The following is a 21,460-nucleotide window of genomic DNA, read 5'->3' as shown; positions in this document are numbered from 1 at the left end:
GGGGATGTCTAGCCAAATTAATCAAAATTAACTAAATATATGGATTTGAAGTAGGATTATTTAAACCACATTAAACTCCCGTGTGTGTACCTTCATTAAGAGTTAAAGTGGCCTTAAATTTTTTGTTTAATTCATTTAACAAATTAAGATCACTTGAATTCTGAAAAACAACATCCACACAGGGATTCAGTGTGTTTTAACCAATCCACTTCAAATCCTCACCTTTAGTCAACTTAGGTTAATTGTCCTGCATGTCCCTGTGTAGACATGCCTTAGGACATACTCCAGTAACTGTAACCAGCTGCCATAGTTTAGCTGTCCACTAGTACTGTGGTGAAATACAAATCTATACCTTGTTTGAGTTGAAAATGAGTTGAAAATGTCTATTTCAAAAGGGATGCACCAAGCACAGCCATCTAGTGAATCACTGCTCCTGGAGGCTGTGAAGCAGGTGAAAGTTAATGACATGGAGGATGATGTACTTGAACTGCCAGAAGAGGACACAACTGCCGGTGCAAGCATGTATGTACAGCAGTTTGGGGAACCCTGAAATTCCTCTTTTCCCCTAGGGCACAGCAGGGCAATAAGCCAGACGTTGTTCACCAGAGTTAGCTACTGGTGGGCCACCAGTGTTTTCTTTTACCTGCGCTTCTACAGGTACGTCCACTTGAAGCTCCTATTAGCTGCAGATCACTGTTCCCAGCCAATGGAGCTGCAGGAAGTGGTGTCCTGGTCTGCACCACTTCCCGTAGTTTCCACTGGTCGGGAACAGCGATCTGTGGTGAATGGGAGCTCCAAGCAGCCGTATCTGTGTAGGCAAAAATAAAGCAAGCACTGGCAGCCTGCCAGGAGCTAACCCTGCTGAGCCACATCCAGCCAGTAGGCTAGTTACTGCCCAGTGTTACTGTAGGAGTAAGGAATGGGAAATACCTCCTGGACCGGGTTAGATGGTACATAGAGCTGCCCTCATTATTTCCTCTGAGTAAGGGCTTATCTAAATGAGAACACTCAAGAAAGTTACACCAGTTAATTAAAGAGAATTTTTAGGTTGGATTAGTTATACTATATTAAACCTCTGTGTGGGGACCCTCCTTCAAAACTAAGGGGACCTGTAGTTTAACTAATCCATAGTAAATTCACAGTTAGGTAAATAAATCCAATTAACTGAGTGTTTTCATGTAGACAAGCTCTAAGCCAGTCATTCCAGCATTTGTAATATTACATAGTGTTGCCAGCAGACAATTTGTCATTGGGTTTGCAATAATATAATCTCAGTTTAGAGAAGGGCTGCCCTTCATGGCCAGCTCAGGTTGCAAGACAGGGACAAGAGGCAGCATAGCACCTGCTGTTCCTCACTAAGGAGATTACTGTTGGATCCTCCAGACATGGAGATTGGATGGTGACACACCACTCATGAAAGACTGCACCAAGAAGAAACAGCCTTCGTCAACTTCCTTGCTAAAATAATGAGATAATTGTAGATGGGGAATGGGCATGTCAGTGAGTGCCTAGCCTTGATTCTCTGTATAACCCTGGCTCAGGACCCAAGTTAGTCCATCCTTGTGGCTTCTTTAACATACACCTGCTAATTGTGATTCCCAAGTGGCCATCAGCAAATTAAGCATTGCTAAAGCACAGCAGACTTCAGTCCTGCCCCTTCTTAAGGCAATTCGGATTTGATTCTTTGCTAAATTGAGCTTTTAGTTTGTATTTGGTTGAACTGTTCAGTCTAAAAAAATACATGGCATGGGATGGTGGTGGTCATGATGATGATGATGTTGTTGTTGTAGGGAGGAAAAGGAGGAGCAAGGTCAGAAAGAAAAATTGGTACTATATGAAGAATGTGAACTTGTTACAATAATTGATGTAATATCTGGCAGACTGGAGGTCACTACCCAGCACATCTGCTTCTATGATGGCAGCATTGAAAAAGAGGAAGGTGAGCATCACAATAGTTCATCAGCATCTTTTTCTTTCAAGTTAAACTTTATTTTGAGAACAAATGTCATTGTGGTGGACATCTAGAACCTGTCTGATTAATACTTGTATATAATGTTCATTTGCCCAACAACTTCATCTGGTTCCTTTTGTAAAAAGGATCTGTAAATGTAGCTTGCTCGCTGAGCCATTTTACTAGTGTAGTCTTAAATATCCCCCCTTCCCCGTTTGGAGTAGCATTAAGGGTGCCAATCATATGCATAGGAATAAAAGGTCTGTATAATTTATATGACTAAATAGCAGTTCCCTATGATTTCTACCATGCTGGTCTCTAATTTTACTAATCATTTGAGCTGTGTCACCTGTGTGAATGGATAAGAAAAGTAGTTTGTAAGCATTAATCAGATATCTCTGTTTGGTGAGCTTTTGGAGGAAAGTTAATAGGAACATAGTTTAATTCTGATATGTGAAACTGATCTTGAGAAAATTAACTGAAGTGTTTCACCAAAAAGAAACTGGATCAATAACTGAATTTGTTCTGTTTGCAGGAGTAGGTTTTGATTTCAAATGGCCCCTTTCTCAAATTCGTGAGATACACTTACGCCGATACAACTTGAGGCGGTCGGCCTTGGAGATCTTTCTCATTGATCAGACCAACTACTTCCTTAACTTCAATAAGGAGGTATGGAGTTATCAAGGCTTCCTGATGGATTCTTAGCATAAGTGACAAATTCTAGTTTACCAGCTAATCATGGCTAGCATGATTTTTGACAGCTTCTGCAGTGTTATTGTATGAGGTCAAAATACTAAATTGAACTGCTCTGAGAAACAGAATAAGAGTCTTCCTATGTTGTAGAAATCGCCAGTCTGGTTTTCAGTAAAATTGAAATAGACAAAAGAAAAACAAAACTCTTACATTTTAATGTGCAACTACTATGAAATTATACAAGGATAATCTCAATTTCTTTGTGTGATACAAATCATAAAAACTGTACAAATGAACTACAAAGCAATGGAGAATTATTATCCTAGTAGAATACAGAGGGGGAAATTATTTATATTTTCCCTTCCAATGGTTTGAAAATGCTGTGCAATCCTTTCTTGGATAATTTCCTTGATCCCTTGGGGATGGAATTAAAATGAAGAATTGAACAGGGCTATATTGGATGCTGATGAATTAGTAAATGTTATGGATAGGTGTTACACATAGGATTTTAAAGTGAAAAATTAATCACAGTACCTTGTCTAGAAAAAGATTGATATAATTAAATACGAAAATAGTAGGGTTTGCTATGATTCTGTAGAGATAATGTTAAATTTTGGTGGGTTGAGATTCTGCAACAGATGAATTTCGGTTAAAATAACCATTTTTAGCTACTGCAGCCGAACAAATATCATGTTGGCAGCAAAACGGCAATATAGTTCAGAAATGTTTGGGTTGGTTTTTTTTGCTTTAATAATGTAATCTGTAGAGAAGATGCTTACAGTTTTATTAGCTGCATTTTCTAGTGTAAACATTTTTTTTTTTTTACAGGTGAGAAACAAAGTGTATAGTCGAATCTTGTCACTTTGTTCTCCAAACATTTATGGGAGCAGATCTCCACAGGAACTGTTTAAATCTTCAGGCATAATGCAGGTAAGAGGATTTCAATAGAAAATATTTAGGGTGTTGTAGTGCTTCTTAAAGAACTGCTTAATAATAAAAAGTGAGTGTATTTTATAGCATTTGTAGAGATATTATATATAGCAAATGCAGACTTTGCAACTGACTTCTAAACTTGTGTATGTGCAGTTGTGTATACATGCAGAATTACAGGCAGTCCCCGGGTTACGTACAAGATAGGGACTGTAGGTTTGTTCTTAAGTTGAATCTGTATGTAAGTCGGAACTGGCGTCCAGATTCAGCCGCTGCTGAAACTGATCAGTTTCAACAGTGGCTGAATCTGGACGCCAGTTCCGACTTACATACAGATTCAACTTAAGAACCCCAGGCATCCCCAAGTCAGCTGCTGCTGAAACTGATCAGCGGCTGATTCCAGGAAGCCCGGGGCAGGGGCTTCCTGTAGTCAGCCAGTGGTCATTTTCAGCAGCTGCTGACTAGGGGACAGCTGGGGTGCTGCTGGGTTGGTCCAGTGGCACCCAGAGCGGCGCTACGGGACCAACCGGCAGCGCCCCAGCTGCTGTACCACAGGCATCCGGAGCAAAACCGCGGAGCACGGGGGCAGCGGGACAGCCCAGACGCGCCGTGGCTATCCTGCTGCCCTCGGGCTCCGTGGCTTTGCTCTGCTTTGCTCCCCGTCCCCCTGGTCTGTAGACCAGGGGGACGGGGAGCAAAGCGGCGGAACACGCGGGCAGCGGGACAGCCCAGACGCACCGTGGCTATCCTGCTGCCCTCGGGCTCTGCGGCTTTGCTCTGCTCTGCTCCCCGTCCCCCAGGTCTGCAGACCAGGGGGAGGGGGAGCAGAGTAGAGCAGAGCGGCGGAACGCGCGGCCAGCTGACAGCCCAGACGCGTCTGGGCTGTCAGCTGGCCGCGTGCTCCGCTCTGCTTCCCCCCCCCATGGTTTGCAGACCAGGGGGAGGGGGAGCAGAGCGGAGCAGAGCAGAGCGGCAGAACGCGCGGCCAGCTGACAGCCCAGACGCATCTGGGCTGTCAGCTGGCCGCGTGCTCCGCTCTGCTCCCCCTCCCCCTGGTCTGCAGACCAGGGGGAGGGGGAGCAGAGCGGAGCGGAGCAGAGCAGAGCGGCAGAACGCGCGGCCAGCTGACAGCCCAGACGCATCTGGGCTGTCAGCTGGCCGCGTGCTCCGCTCTGCTCCCCCTCCCCCTGGTCTGCAGACCAGGGGGAGGGGGAGCAGAGCGGAGCGGAGCAGAGCAGAGCGGCAGAACGCGCGGCCAGCTGACAGCCCAGACGCATCTGGGCTGTCAGCTGGCCGCGTGCTCCGCTCTGCTCCCCCCCCCCCTGCAGATCAGGGGGAGGGGGAGCAGAGCGGAGCACAGCAGAGCAGAGCGGCGGAACGCGCGGCCAGCTGACAGCCAGGCTGTCAGCTGGCCGCGTGCTCCGCTCTGCTCCCCCTCCCCCTGGTCTGCAGACCAGGGGGAGGGGGAGCAGAGCGGAGCACAGCAGAGCGGCGGAACGCGCGGCCAGCTGACAGCCAGGCTGTCAGCTGGCCGCGTGCTCCGCTCTGCTCCCCCTCCCCCTGGTCTGCAGACCAGGGGGAGGGGGAGCGGAGCGGAGCAGAGCAGAGCGGCAGAACGCGCGGCCAGCTGACAGCCCAGACGCGTCTGGGCTGTCAGCTGGCTGCGCGTTCCGCCGCTCTGCTCTGCTCCGCTCTGCTCCCCCTCCCCCTGGTCTGCAGGGGGGGGGGAGCAGAGCGGAGCGCGCGGCCAGCTGACAGCCCAGACGCGTCTGGGCTGTCAGCTGGCCGCGCGTTCCGCCGCCGCTTTCCTTCCTCTCCCTGGTCTGCTCGAGACCAGGGAGAGGAAGTGCCCCGTTCGTAACTGCGGATCTGACGTAAGTCGGATCCGCGTAACTCGGGGACTGCCTGTATTGCATTTATATCAATGCAATATATTGCAGACCTATTTGTGCCTGCAGGTGACAAAAATAGAAATTTGTCTCTAGTGTTAGTGCTTAGGGCTTTAGTGAAAATTTCTCTTGCTCTGCATACAAATTATTTGCTTTGCTATCTTGTTAGAGACACTTTCAGCAAAATCCCTGTAAAAATTTAGAGGTCTGTCCATAGTTTCTGGCTTCAGGTCCTATAATATTTGCTTGTAAGCAAAGTGTCAATTTTTAGAAACCTAATGAAATTTTGGCTATTTTGCTAACTTCACATAGAATCTTATTTTTCTGGGGATTTTTTTGTATTTGTTCTTTTGTTCATCAACCGATGTTGTCATTTTCTCTGAGAAATAGATGTACGCTCTTATTTAACATTGAGAATTCTCCAATTTTTCATTTTGCACCATCACCTTCCTGGCTCTACACCTCAGCCACTTTCCTAGACAAAGAGGAATGGGAAAGAAGGTTGAATCAGTAATTCTTAGTTAAATGGAACACTCAGAGGGTATGTCTACACTACCACCCTAGTTCGAACTAGGGTGGTTAATGTAGGCAACCGAAGTTGCAAATGAAGCCCGGGATTTGAATTTCCCGGGCTTCATTTGCATCTTGCCGGGCGCCACCATTTTTAAAGCCCCGCTAGTTCGGACTCCGTGCCCGCGGCTACACGCGGCACGGAATAGGTAGTTCGGATTAGGCTTCCTATTCCAAACTACTGGTACACCTCGTTCCACGAGGAGTAACGGTAGTTCGGAATAGGAAGCCTAATCTGAACTACCTACTCCGTGCCGCACGGAGTCCGAATTAGCGGGGCTTTAAAAATGGCGGCGCCCAGCAAGATGCAAATGAAGCCCGGAAATTCAAATCCCGGGCTTCATTTGCAGCTTCGGTTGCCTACATTGACCACCCTAGTTCGAACTAGGGTGGTAGTGTAGACATACCCAGAGTTACATAATGCACTCCTTCCTCTTCAGAATATACAATACCATATCTGCAGCACTTTCACACAGACACAGGGTTCACTGATACATATACAGTTAACTGTGGGAGATCAAAAGACTTCTTTTTGGTTATTGGAATTTTTTATCAACTGCTCCCTCTCTCCTTTACTACTTTAGCTTTTTTTTTTCCCCCCAGCTTTTCCTCCGTTATTGCTCTTTTCCTTTTTCTTCGGTTCTCTTTTTGGCTTGGTTTGGTTTAGTTTAGTTTTAAAAGAACCTTTATTGCCAGCCCATGGCTTTTAGCTGTCTCCTGAATTTATGTTGATTTTTGACAACCCCTTTTCTCAGTCAGGTGTCAGTTAATATCAAGAGACACAAAGCATAGCCACAGATGCGAAGGAATTTTAAACTAGGTTATGAAAATGGTAATTTGCAATTCTTATCATTATGGTCTAGTGCCCTTCTCTTATGAGAACTATCTCTTGGTAAGACACACAGTCTGATTGATAAGACACACAGTTTCATTATGGCCTTTTCTTTTATCCTTTAGAAATGGGTGAACAGAGAAATATCAAACTTTGACTATCTCATTCAACTGAACACCATGGCAGGACGAACTTACAATGACCTTGCACAATATCCTGTGGTAAACATTTTTGGTAGCTATCATTGGATAAATGTGATTATTTTGTGGAAAAATGGATTTTATATCTGAATTTTGAACTGTGACTTTCTAGTTTCCCTGGGTCCTGCGAGATTATACCTCAGAAGAGTTGGACTTGAATAATCCTGCTGTCTTTAGAGATCTATCCAAACCCATTGGAGTGGTAAATGAAAAGAATGCCGTAGCTGTGCAGGAAAAGTAAGTCTCAAAATTCTCAAATGTTTCTTTCTCCATTTGATAGGATCTTTTCAGACTAACAATTCATTCTGTGAATTCCATAACTGCTTGTAATGGTGATCATTATACAATTAGCCTGTTTGATAGCAGACACACACATTAGCCATATAGCTTGGAACTGTTAGATAGCAATGCTGTTACATTCATATTGCACATGCAGCTGTTAAAGAGTCAAATTTTGTTGGTGCTAGATGTAAGAGGGAGGAAATATTTTCAGGTTGATCTGTTTCTTAAGGTTGAAGAGAAACTGAAGTTGACTAAATCCAAATGATTGGAAAGTGGGTTATCTTGCCTGCTATGCATGTTTCTGGTATAGGCATCCCAGATGCATCTGCACTGATACATTTGACTAAAAGGAGAGACTGCCTTCTTTTTGGGTCTAGCTTCCTCCTGGTGTTTTGAATCCAGATTTTATCCTTAAAATAAATTGACTCTTCTCTCGTAGCTTGGCTGTAGATAGGAATGGCAGCTATTTCCACTCACATACGATCACATCCTTAAGTTTTGCTGGAGAGGGGAGTGAACACTTGTCTTGGTTGTTAGGCAGCATTTGTCAAGCTTCTTCCCAAATGAGGTTTCTCCTGGGAACTTGAGGGAGAAGAGGATTTACTGTGAACATTCATAGCAATCTGATATCCATGGTTGGAGTCGGTGCTGTTTCCTGGCACTGAGTCTGTTTCTATGGCTTTTCTTGCCAGCCTCATGGCATTCAGGGATACATCTGCTATATGGCACTTCAGTGGGATGGGAATTTGTTGGCTGTGTCTTTTAGGACCTTAAATGCGAAGTCCTAAATGCACCTTTTCTTCTTGCAATCAGAGAGAGACAGCATATTTTGATGTAATTTTTTAATAAAATTGACATAGGCCACTTAGCTACTGAAAATCAGTAATGCATCTGTGTTGTGAGTTCTCTCTATATAATATAATCTGTGTATCTGACGTAGAGTGCTGTAGCTAGGATTTTAAAGACCTCCATCTGTCTTTTAGATATGAGAATTTTGAGGATCCTCTTGGGACGATTGACAAGTTTCACTATGGTACTCACTATTCAAATGCTGCTGGTGTCATGCATTATCTCATTCGGGTAGAGCCTTTCACTACACTACACATCCAGCTTCAGAGTGACAGGTAAATTGTGAATGAACAGTAATATCTGTCTTTTTTCCCTCAGTTTCACTGACGGCCTTGTAATGAGAGCTGTCAAAATGTAACTTGAGCTTTCCAACTTGCAGGTTTGACTGTGCAGATCGGCAGTTCCATTCCATTCCTGCAACGTGGCAAGCCCTTATGGATAACCCAAATGATGTGAAGGAGCTTATTCCAGAGTTCTTCTACTTCCCAGTTTTCTTGGAGAATCAAAATAGTAAACAGACTTTTTAGAATTTATTGACTAAAACGTGCATCCTACGCTCTAGTAGAGAGCATTGTCATAACCTGTCAAAGAACATTGGGGAAAACTATTCTTGATTAGAGTTAACATGCTGTGAAAATTACTTTATCATCAAATTATCTTTAGCTGTTAAGTGAGATGCCAGTTATGCTAAGCTACCGTTTAACTTAATATAAAATCTTTACCCAGAGTTCTGTGATGGCTAAGAGTATTGATGTTTAGCTTAATCTAAAAAAACAACAGTTAACTTTGCTTTAGTAGTTTTGGTACCTAAACCCACCTCTTATGGAAGAAGAAAGCTAACATGGCACATGAGTTCTTTTTTAACTAGGCAGGCCTGCAGAATCTATACTTGTAATTGAGCTTTTCAAATGTGACCTTGTATAACTTGAATTTATAGCAGTCTAAGGATCCAGGATTCTGCAGAAGTAAGAAAGCTATTGCTAAACAGTGTTCATTGAAATATAACTTTTCCTGCATGTTGACATGAGACAGTACTCTTTTTGGCTTTTTGCATTTTACTTATTGGATTTACTTATTCAGCTTCTTAATCTCTGATCTAGTGATCAGGATATTTGAAATGTATTGTGATAACCTGTGAAACCAAATTGTCTCAACTATATTTTCTAGAGTTTAACTTGGGTCAGCTACAAATCTCCAAAGAAGAAGTAAATGATGTTGTTCTCCCCAAATGGGCCAAGTCACCTGAAGATTTCATTTGTAAACACAGGAAAGCACTGGTAAGACAATGATTACTTATTGGATAAAGTAACAAGAAACAGAAAAAGAGTACATGCTTTTATTTTTATTTTATATACACACACACACACACAAAAGAAAAGGGAAGTTGGTAGTAATGAATATAAACGGATGGTAGGAAAAAGAATATTGATAAGAGAAGCAAAAGGGCTCAAGGAGAAATTTATGACCAACAGAGTTGAGCACAATAATAAGGAATGTCTTTATATTGAGAACAAAAAACATCTTGCCAATTGTTCTGATCTAAGATGGAAATGATATGATTGTAAATATTAATGCAGAAAAGACAGACATGGTTAATAAATATTTTGGTTCAGTACTTGGAAAAAAGCCGTACAATGTATGTGAGGGAATCCCCCAGGGGGGTAGCATGGGACCACTGTGCCCCTTTAACTCTCTGCAGCCTGAACTGTCTCTCACAATGCTTTGCTAAGGACCAGCACCCCTCAAGGCGCTGTTATCACTGAGCATAAGCACATGTGGATCCTAACACCCAGCCAACTACAAGAATGTTCCCAGAACCACTCATGAATCTCTGAGTAAAGTACCAGCTAATTCCCCCACCCTCTCCCAGTACTGTACCTCAGGAATATACTGTCTAATTTATTAATTGGTTCATCACTTCATCCGTGAAAAGTGGGCATAACATCAGCTTATGTAAAACCTGAGCAGATTCAGTGCACACTTCATATTAACTCACTAGTAAAGGTAAACAGTAAAGGAAGTTTGATGACCAAGATTGACTTTTTGCCCAACCCCAACCCTTATATTCATTTGAATTCTGAGTTTGGTTGGCAGACTTCTGTATGACATTTTTTGACTTAGAACTGCATGATGTTAAGAAATTAGTAGGATACAAAATCAACACAATACGCTTGAAGTATATTTTAAACTAGATAACTGATAGGGCCCCATTATGTAAACAGGGCAACATTATGAAAAGGGTGTGTTTCTAGTAGGAACCCATGGAGGTTAATTTTGGGTCTTATTTTTATTAATGATCTGGAAGAAAATGAGCTCCTTATTGATAAAGTTTTCAGATAATGCAAAGATTGGGGGGCTGGTAGATAAGATAGAGGACAGGTCATGGATACAGAGTGATTTACGTTGCTTGGTAAGGTGGGAGCAAGCACACTGTTTTAATATAGCTAAGTATCTGCTCATATGTCTAGGAACAAACAATATATGCTATACTAACAGGACACTATTCTGGGAAGAGATGATTCTGAAAAGATCTTGGGGATTCTGGTATATAATCAGTAGAACATGAACTCCCAGTGCAAAGGCAGCCTTTGACTGTATAGGCAAAGGAACATTGAGTAGGTGTAGGGAGGTTATATATTGCCTATTTGTATGGTACTTGTGTGGCTGCTGCTGGACTACTGTGTGCAGTGCTGGTGCACCCAATATAAGAAGCATATTAGTGAACTGGAGAGGTTCAGAGAAGAATCACAAAAGTGATTAGAGTTTTGAAAAACATGCTTTACAGTGTAAGACTCAGGAAGCTCAATCTGTTTAGTTTAACAAAGAACAAGGCTAAGGGACTACTTGATTTTACAGTGTATCTACAGAGGGAACAGTAACTTGATAGTGAAGGGCTCGTCAGCCTAGCAGACAGTTATGCGGGATCCAATAGTTGGAAATGGAAGCTAGACAAATTCAGAAGTGAAATAAGGTGCAGATTTTTTTTAATAATGAAAGTAACAACCAATTAATTAAGGAGTTGTGGTTGATTCTCAGTCATTGGAACTTTAAAAATCAAGGCTGTGTTATTTTCCAAGACATTCTCTAGTTACAACAGGATGTCCAACTAGATCAGTGGTCCCCAACATTTTGGGGTTGCCGGGCACCTGTGGGCGGGGCCGCTCACGGGCCTGGGGGCGGGGCCAAGCATGCGCCATACGCCCAGGGGTGGGGCCAGCTCAGATTGCTCCGCAGGCGTTGGAGACCACTGGACTAGATGATCACAGTGGTCCCTTCTGGCCTTCTAATCACTGACTAAACATCAAGAAGTTTACTGATGATCTTTTCAATTTCCTGTTTAAAATGTAAGTCCATTACTTCTAGCTCTGCAATTATTAAATAATACCTCTCCTTTGTTTGTGTTTAATATCTTCAGCACATATGCATGTTCTTACACCTCTATTCAACTACCATTGATGTACATACATGTTAGGCAATTTGTGGACACTCTGATTTTTTGTTCTGAGTGTTCAACCCCATCAGTGTATCTGCGGGAAAAAACTAGTAATTCAATTACTGATATCAAGTCTTTCTGTCTTAGGAATCTGAGTATGTCTCTGCTCATCTCCATGAATGGATAGATCTGATTTTTGGCTACAAGCAGAGAGGGCCAGCTGCAGTGGAGGCGCTCAATGTGTTCTATTACTGTACTTACGAAGGTACAAACCAGTGTGCTTTCTTGTCATCGCAAGTGTATTTGTGAGACTTGAGAAATATCTGGAAACATATTTCTCATTGTGAATGTAGTATAGTGGCATATGGTAAAAGAACAGAATTGTAGGTAAAATATAATTAGGAATTAGCAGGTTGTATCATCAAAGATCTACGATGTTCAAATGAGGCAATGGGAATTTTTAATTTGATAACCACTCTGGATTTTCTGTAGGAACTGCTGTGACTGCTTCTATTCAATTAAAAAACAATTCTTTAAGATTTCATTGAAAACATATTGGAAAATATTTTGGAATTTATTTTCTAGAGTCTAATCTTAGAAATTTACTACAGAACATAGTTTAGAACAGAAACTTAGAAATAACTCTTTAGCCAAGAAAGTATATTCTCAGTTATATTTTGTGTGTATTAAATGAAAAAAAGTTATTTTCCCAAAAATCAGATGCTGCAACCAAAACACATACTAATTTCTGTAGGAGGAAGTTTGCATAATGGAACCATTAGAAAACTATTTATGTAAAATAAACTGAGGGTGATTGATAATTTTTTTTTAGAGAGGAGGAGGTGAGGTGTTGCAGTTGGTGTTTACTTTCCTACATGTATTTTTTATCTGTTGGCTTAGTGAATTATGTATAGACCATGCTGCTTTTTGTTTTACTACCCTCTGCTACTCTGGTTATGATTCCAGGAGCTGTGGATTTAGATGCCTTAACAGATGAGAAGGAAAGAAAAGCTTTAGAAGGGATGATTAACAATTTTGGACAAACACCCTGTCAGCTGCTAAAGGTAAATTTCTTTGGAGCAAAAAAGAGTCAAGTTCCTTATCAATCAGTATGGGAGAGGTATAGACTTGAGTGACAGAGGCTTGTGTAAGGTTGTGCAACCATTGTGAAGGCCATTGTTTCTATAAGAGTCTATTCCAGGTATTATAACCGGCAAGTTTTAGGAAAGTTAATTTTCTAAAGGAGACCTGGTATAAAATTCTCAAAAAAACCTAATTTCCATTTTCAAAGGTGACTAGACACTTGACACTTCAGACCTGAAGTCCCATGGACTTTTAATTAGATTTAAGCATCTGAGAATTTAAATCACTTTTGAAAATGGGAATTAGGCTTCAGAGTCACTTAAGAGCCTTTGATATTTCATTTTCTGATACAACTACAACAGATGTGGAAATAGCCTTCTTCATAATTTTGCCAGTTAACATTTTTGAGCTCTAACTATAGTTCAGAGCAAAACCCCTTCAGAAAGACTTGCCATCTAATCAGTTTTAATCAGATTATTCATGTGAGCTGTTTGCCTTCTGCATGTCTGTATGTCTTTAATAATTAGTGTATAGTACTGGACTAGGCGCCTTCCTGGTCCAGTGTGGACCTGATTGAGATTTGGGGGAAATCCTCCAATGTCCATGATCTCCGCTCTAGATGGAGGAACGTGGCCATCTTCAGATGAATGGCTGCCAGCCTGGCCACCGAAGGCCACATGCGAAGCCAGGAGCAGGTGTGCATGAAAATAAAGGAGCTGCGGCAGGCCTATGCCAGGGCCACAGGGGGCAGCTCCCAACCGGGGCAGACCCAGACACCTGCCCTTATTTTGATGCCCTGGACCACATCCTGGGGGGCCAGACGGACCATGCCCCCCCAGGTGGTCATCAACCCTGGGGCAGAGGGCCCTGGCCATGAGATCAAGGAGGACGACGGCCAGGAGCCACAGGAGCCTGGAGGGAGCGAGCTGTGCACCCAGGACGCCTGAGCTGTCCCAGCAAGCCTGTTGCTAGTGTCATCCAAGGCCGGGGAGGCAACGACATGTGAGTGTCATCACTGTCCCCTTATGCTGTGGGGTGGGGGGGGGCGGGGAGGATGGGGAGGAAAGGGAGACCACGGATCATGCAGCAACCTGTGCACGTGCCATGCCACCCCTGAGCACGTGGCCCCAGCTGACCGCCACACAGGGGCCTTGGCCTGTTACCCGTACGTGTGTAAGTATGAAGGCACATGACATGCTCCTGACCCCGGGGGTGGGACACTGCACGATGCCCTCCCTCCACAAGCCCCCTCTACACAGAGGCAGGGGACAGCTCCTCCTCCCCCGCAGAATATACAGCACAGGGGCATGGGTGCAGTCCCAGGCCAGCTCCCACTCCTGGGGATAGCATGGCCTGTGTGTAAGCACATTGGCTCTGATGTTGCGGAGACCTGCCATCCTCGCCTTTTTGGGGGAGGGGGGCTTCACCCACTGTGTCCCCAGGGATGACTGACCACTTCTCTTGTTTCTCCACAGCAGCTGCGAAGGCAGGGCGCAACACCCTGCCCAAGACATCCTCCTGCACCCGGGCCAGCAGCTGACCTATAACCAAGAGGAGTACCAGAGGCAGCACCTGGGGATCCTGCAAGGCCAGCACTGCACCCTGGACTACTGTTGTTGTTGTTGTTCGTCCATCGTATTCGAAGAGGACCTTGACATCAAACGGGTTGTGGACTGTCCACGGTGTGTCCGCAAATGGCTGATAAGGCCGATACGGGCATGGAATGTTCTGCCACATGTCTGCCGCAGCTTTTGCAACTCTGGCTTTACAGAGTGCTCGCTTCTCTTGTGCTATGGTTATCCTTCTGGCTTCAGATGTTTGACAGCCTTGGTAGATCAGCGTGTGCCATGTTGATCGGTCTTGTGCCAGGGTCTCCCAGGAGGTGGTGTCAATATCCAGGGACTTGAGAGAGGCTGTAAGCGTATCTTTGTATCGCTTCTTTTGTCCCCCGTGCGATCGCTTCCTTGAAACAGCTCACCATAGAAGAGCTGTTTAGGGATGCGATGATCTGGCATCCTTGCAACATGGCCTGCCCAGCGTGTCTGAGCTTTCATCAGCAGGGTGTAAACTGACGGCAGGCCTGCTCTAGAAAGGACTTCTGTGTCTGGCACCTTATCCTGCCACCGGATCCTCAGAAGTCTGCGGAGGCAAATCGTGTGGAAGTGGTTCAGTTGCCTAGCATGCCTCCTGTATACAGTCCAAGTCTCACTGGCATACATCAGGGTAGTTAACACTACTGCTCGATAGACTTTAAGCTTTGTAGCAAGGCTTATTCCACGGCGGTCCCACACTTTGGTCAGCAATCTGTCGAATGAAGAGCTTGCCTTGGCGACTCTGCAGTTGACCTCGATGTCAATTGTCACTGAGCGGGAGAGGGTGCTGCCAAGATATGTAAATTGGTCCACTGCTTGCAGCTTTTGTCCCTTCACTGTGATGGTGGGCACTTGATGTTGAGCTTTCGGAGCTGGCTGGTGCATCACTTCGGTTTTCTTTGTGTTGATGAGAAGGCCGAAGTTGTCGCATGCTGCTGCGAATGTGTCCATGCTGGCTTGCATTTCCTGCTCTGATCCAGCATTCAGGGCGCAGTCATCAGCAAAAAGGAGATCTCGTAGCACAGTCTCCTTTATCTTGGTGACAGCCTGGAGTCTTCGCAGGTTAAACAGTTTCCCATCGGTCCTGTATCTCAGTCTAATTCCCAAGGAACTGTTCTGAAAGGCGCCTGACAGCATGGCTGAAAACATTATGCTGAACAGGGTCGGTGCCAGCACACACCCTTGCTTGACGCCGTTTGTGACGGGAAAGGACTCTGAAGCTTCTCCATCATCCAGAACACGAGCCGTCATGCCGTCGTGGAACTGACGTACCATCAGGATGAATCGGTCAGGGCACCCAAACTTCGACATGATGCGCCACAGACCTTCGCGACTGACAGTGTCAAAAGCCTTGGTGAGATCCACGAAGATGGTGTACAGTTCACGATTCTGCTCTTGACACTTCTCTTGGAGCTGTCGGGCTGCGAAGATCATATCCACCGTGCCACGCTCTTTGCAGAAACCGCACTGTGTCTCGGGTAATAAACCCTGTTCCAGGTGGTCAATCAGACGATTCAGCAACACTCGTGCAAGGATCTTACCTGCGATGGAAAGCAGTGATATTCCTCTATGATTATCGCAAACTTGTCGATTTCCTTTCCTCTTGTAGAGGTGTACGATGGACGCGTCTTTCAGTTCCTGAGGAATAGATCCTTGATTCCAGAAGGACTGGAACAGCTGAGTGAGTTTGTTGACAAGCACTGCACCACCACCCTTATAGACTTCCGCTGGGGCCTTGCCACTGGACAGCTGGCTGATGGCCTGTAAGTTTTCAGTCTCTGATGGTGAGACATCCAGGCTGTGGTTGATATCCGCCTGGGGCATTCTATCAATCGCCTCGTTATTGATGGAAGATGGGCGGTTCAGTACGGATTGGAAGTGCTCAGCCCAACGCTGTAAAATCAGAGTCTTCTCAGTAATGAGAGTTGCACCATCTGAGTCCAGTAGAGGGGAACTCCCTGAGGGCTGAGGTCCGTACAAGGATCTAAGGGCTTCGTAGAACCGTTTGGCATTGTTTCTCTCAGAAAACTTCTGGATTTCATCTGCTTTGGCACTCAACCGGGAGTCCTGCATCTTGCGATGCCTGCTCTGTATGATCCTGCAAATGTTGTTGAAGGCATTTTTCTTAGCTGTTGACGATGGGTCATTCTGATGAGCACGGTGAAGGCGATGCTTTTCAGCAAGTATGGCCTTGATCTCTTCATCGTTTTCATCAAACCAGTCCTGCTGTTTCCTGTGTGAGGGTCCAAGAACCTTCAGTGCAGAAGAGTGCACAATATCCCGGAAGCGTTCCCAGTCCTTCTCAGCATTTTCCTCTAATTGCAGCTCTAAAAGTTGGTTGCCAAGATCTTCTGCTAGTAAAGCTGCTGTGTTGGGGTTCCTCAGTCTACTGACATTGATCTTTTTCATCACAGCTTTGTTTCCCTGCGGATGTCTCTTTGGCTTGATGTGAAAGCTTAATTTGGAGATGATAAGTCTGTGGTCAGTCCAACAGTCAGCACTCGGCATGGCCTTGGTCACCCTTACATCCTGTCTGTCTTTCCTCCGCACAATGACATAATCAATGAGATGCCAGTGCTTAGAGCGTGGGTGCATCCAGGACATCTTTTTGCGAGTGGGCAGGCGGAAGATGGTATTGGTGATGATCAAATCATGAGCCGCACATATCTTCAGTAATAGTAGGCCATTGCTGTTACATTTACCGATTCCATTTTTTCCAATGACACCATCCCAGGCAGTGTGATCAGATCCTACTCTCGCGTTGAAATCGCCAAGTAGAATCAGCCTGTCGGTGCGCTTCACGGATGAGAGTAGGGCATTGAGATCTTCATAAAACTTGTCCTTTACTTCATCCAGATTCGTCATTGTGGGCGCGTAAGCGCTGATCAGTGTGGCTTGCTTTCCTCTCGGTAGTGGAAGATGCAGTGTCATGAGTCGGTCATTCACGCCCTTGGGAAGACTGGCAAGTTTGTGGACAAGATGATTCTTAACCGCAAAGCCAACTCCAGATTCACGACGTTCGTCACCGCTGCGTCCACGCCAGAAGAATGTGTAACCACCTCCTGTTTCCATGAGCTGACCTTCATTTGCTAGACGAGTTTCACACAGTGCCGCAATATCGATGTTAAATCTTGTGAGCTCTCTGGCGACCAAGGCTGTTCTTTCTGGTCGATCTGCTGATCTGCTGAAGGGTTGTCTTGAAGCGTGCGTACGTTCCATGTGCCAATAGTGAGTGGTGTCACCTTGCATTTTGTTTGAAATTTTATTGTTCGACCGCATGAGATGGGATCCCCTCCAGCCGCGGTAAGCTGGCCAGGGTTCTATGAAGCAAACAATGTTTAGGGCACCTTTTCTAGCCCCTTCCTCTTACTACCGAGGTGAGCACTGCAATCCTAAAGAGGGCTGCTCAGTCACTCAGGTAGACGCCGAATCCAGCTGTTGCTTCAGCCAGCAAGAAGACGACCATTAGACCTGAGCCGCCTGTGTGCAGGTCCGCAGCTACAGCTCCCAGTGTATCCACACCTGCTGCTTCATCGCTCGCCCGTCGCCACAGGACTTTAAGGTTTACGGGAATTAGGGGATGTTGAGATGTCAAGACTTGCGCGTGAATTGGATTAAAGTGAGGAAGAGGTGCGCATAGTCAGCCTCACTCTCTCTTCCCAGATTCCATCTTGCTCCAATGGCAGGACTAATGTCAAGACGGTTGGAGATGGGCTGGGCGCAGTGGTTGACCAGGGCATCTTTCATGTCTTGCCATGCTCTTAGCGTACTACATCGCTTGCAGAAACCACCTTCATGACCGTTGATCCTATTCTAGTAAGTCTCATCCGCTCGATCCGCCGGAGTCTGTCTTCACATGCTTGGGATAGACAAGTCCCTATCTCACCGAAGGTCGATGACCCGACGGCTACTCTCAACCTGGTTTAGCCAGCCTGTCGAAGTTGTTGCCCGGGATGTGGCCGCTGCACATGCTACAGCTACTAGGAGCCACAGGTGAGAGTTGAGTGACAAGTGGGGACCAAAGGTGGACAAGCTGCCCTAAAAGGACACAACATGCCCGTAGATCAGAGGTGCTACCCCTCCCTGAACACCCCATACACCCCTGGACTATTGGGTGCATGAAGACGTGCAGCTGCGGCAGGAGAACTGGCGGGAGCTTCTTGACCAGCTCCGTGCCATCTCTGACCACCTGCAGACCCTGGTGCAGCGCTTGCTGATACCTGCCGCCCCAGCTGCCGCCCCAGCTACTGCTCCTCCTCCCACTCCTTCCCCTCCTGCTTCTTCCCCCCCCCCACACCCTCCATACCTGCTCTCTCCCCTCCCCCCGGGGATGCCAAGGCCCCTGGACTCACAGTGCTGGGAGACAGTGGGCCAGCAAGACTCCCAACCCTGAGCTCCTCCTCCCCCTTCCAGCTCCCTCTTCCCAGGTTTCCCTCTCCCACCCTTTTCCCTCCCCTTCCCCCCCAGTTTTGTTCAATAAAGAGAGTTTATATTTGTCAACACGTGTCTTTATTTACATGAGGAAGGCGGGTTAGGAAGGGGACAGTGAAAGGATGTGAGGGTGAAAAGAGGCACAAGCCCCCAGTGGCGCACACCAGGGAGACTTTAGTCCTCTTCTGGGTGGAAGCTCTCCTGCAGGGCCTCCCGGATACGGACAGCCCCCTGATGGGCCTCCCGGCTGCCTCCCCCTGCCTCTCGCACAAATTATGCAGCACACAGCATGCTGCCACCATGTCCAGGCAGGTGAAGAGGCATCTAAAATGGGCCTTCAACCGGCCAAATGCCCCCCTCCACCACGATGCGGACCATGCTGAACTTGGCATTAAAGGCCTGTTGGGAGAGATTGAGGTGTCCCATGTACGGCTTCATCAGCCAGGGTTGTAGGGGATAGGCGCATCCCCCACCAGGCACACAGGCATGTCCACATCCCTGACCCTGATGCAGTGGTCAAGGAAGAAAGTCCCAGCGTGCAGCCTTTGGCACATGGAGGAGTTGCGGTAAACCCATGCATCGTGTGCTTTGCCGGACCAGCCCACGTTAATGTCCATGAAGTGGCCCCAGTGATCAGACACAGCCTGAAGGATGATGGAGAAGTATCCCTTCCGGTTTATGTACCGGGAGGCCTGGTGTTCCGGGGCACGGATGGGGATGTGTGTCCCATTGATTGCCCCCCTGCAGTTGGGGAAGCCAAGGGCACCAAACCCCTCGATAACCACGTCCACATCAGTGAGGCGGATGACTCTGTAGAGCAGCACTCTGTTGATGGCCTTGACCACCCACAGAGGGACACACAAAACTGAGAGTCACTGGGGTGCCAGGGAGGCTGACAGTGCTCCTTCCCTGCCATTGCTCCAGGCTCCCACTCCCCAGGAGCAACCCCCTCTGCAGTCCTGGCCACCAGGGGCAATCCTTAGTGTAGGCAGGACAGAACAAACCATCCTGGGGAGAGGGATTTGCACCACCTCCCCCCCTTTTCCCTAGGACAGCCCGTCACCTCCTTGCTCCCCCCCTCCTGGCACAGTGGCCGGAGACTGCCAGACCTGCATGAACACTGCTCTGATGATGGATTTCCCCACGCCAAACTGGTTCCCCACAGATCGATAGCTATCCAGCATAGAGAGCTTCCAGAGGGCGATGGCCGCACTCTTCTGGAGGGGAATGGCGGGCCTCAGGTGTGTGTCCCGTCACCGCAGAGCAGGGGCAAGACACTCCCAGAGCTCCAGGAAGTTGGCCTTCTTCATCCTGAAGTTCTGGGTCCATTGTTCTCCCTAGTGCTCCAGGACGATGTGGTCCCACCAGTTGCTGCTTGTGTCCAGATGCGGCGGGGCGCACTGGTGTACAGGAGCTGCAGTTGCTCCTCCATGTACCCCAGGAGGGTCTGGATGACAGCATGGGGGTTGAGCTGCAGCAGATTTTGCAAGGTAGCCTGCAGAAAGTTCAGCCAGGCTTGCCGCTACACATCCAAAAGAAGCACCAAAGTGCCATGGGGCAGCTCCGACTCCATGGTGCAGAGTGCAGTGGTGTCCCGAGTGAGGGCAACCAGAGCACGCAGAGAAAAAAAATGCTTTGCTGTCCCTCAGTGAGGTAGCCAAGCAAGCAGGGAAACCTGAGAAGCACAGGCCTCAGATAGCTCAGGCAGCAGCCACACAAAGTAACTCCTGACCTGATGCCCTGCTGGAACCGATTTCAGCTGGCCTTAAATGCGATTTAGCATGTGGACGTGCTATTTTGAAATAGCAAAATGCTATTTCAAAATGCATTTTGCATGTAGACGCGATATTTTGAAATAACGCTGTAGTGTAGACGTACCCTTATGGAATACATGTGACGTTCTACAGGTGTGATGTATAGTAATCCTGTAATGTTCGCTTCCATTGAGAGGAAAGAAAAACAACATGGCTTGTAATTAAATCTAAATGTTCCCTTTTTGGTATGAATGATAAATATTTATTTATCAAATGATAAAATTAGCTTCAAGAAAAAGCTACCAAATGAATTTAACAAAATCTTTTCTTCTCCGTCATATGTAAATCTTCCAAGTTCTTTGTCAACCTAGGTTTCCTTCGAATAGAAGTATGCTCTAGAAATAGTAACTCCCTTTATCTGAATTTAATATATTGAGCTAGAAATACAGCTTACATTCTCTCTTGACTCTGAATTCCTTACGTGACTTGAACAATCCAATGAAATATTATTCCCTCTATGCTGACATTGTGTATAAATTAGAATTTTTTAAAAAAATATCCCATTCAATATTTTCTCCTAGGAGCCTCATCCTGTGAGATTATGTGTAGAGGAAGTACTACAGAGACAGACCAAAAGTGACAGCTCATCCCTGAATCTGTTCCAGCATCTTCCTGAACTTAAGTCATTTTTCATAGAGGTAGCAACTGATACGTATTACATTGCATGTGTTTTAAGACTAGTCTGAAACCTCTAATACGTTGGAATATAATGTAATCAGCAGAGTAAAAATCAACTTGATTACAATGTAAAGAAAATGTTGTACAAAACATCTAACAAAGCATTTGTATAGAAGGAGCTTTTTCTTTTCAGTCAACTTATAGAGGTTGAATAAATTTACTTAAAGAATCACTGCAGGATGAGGGTAAACATTTATTTTAACTATAGAAATACTATGTTTTGTCCTTTTTTA

General features: G+C 45.9%; 1 protein-coding gene across 4 annotated transcripts in view; it reads left to right on the top strand.

The window, feature by feature from the left end:
- The window catches only part of NBEAL1 (neurobeachin like 1), a 166,462-nt gene that overhangs the window by 122,257 nt on the left and 22,745 nt on the right, over positions 1-21,460 (top strand). For all 4 annotated transcript variants that reach the window (XM_075933832.2, XM_075933831.2, XM_075933830.2 and 1 more), the window contains 12 exons: positions 396-522; positions 1,791-1,939; positions 2,487-2,620; positions 3,473-3,574; positions 6,991-7,086; positions 7,178-7,302; positions 8,331-8,471; positions 8,576-8,706; positions 9,364-9,473; positions 11,777-11,894; positions 12,596-12,693; positions 21,071-21,187. In XM_075933832.2, coding sequence (XP_075789947.2) covers positions 396-522; positions 1,791-1,939; positions 2,487-2,620; positions 3,473-3,574; positions 6,991-7,086; positions 7,178-7,302; positions 8,331-8,471; positions 8,576-8,706; positions 9,364-9,473; positions 11,777-11,894; positions 12,596-12,693; positions 21,071-21,187 — 1,448 coding nt within the window. The remainder of the gene's footprint in view (positions 1-395; positions 523-1,790; positions 1,940-2,486; positions 2,621-3,472; positions 3,575-6,990; positions 7,087-7,177; positions 7,303-8,330; positions 8,472-8,575; positions 8,707-9,363; positions 9,474-11,776; positions 11,895-12,595; positions 12,694-21,070; positions 21,188-21,460) is intronic.

Source organism: Pelodiscus sinensis, chromosome 7 (assembly GCF_052426305.1).
Source record: "Pelodiscus sinensis isolate ZL-2025 chromosome 7, ASM5242630v1, whole genome shotgun sequence".
Lineage (NCBI taxonomy): Eukaryota > Metazoa > Chordata > Testudines > Trionychidae > Pelodiscus > Pelodiscus sinensis.
This window is presented reverse-complemented; position numbering and strand designations above follow the sequence as displayed.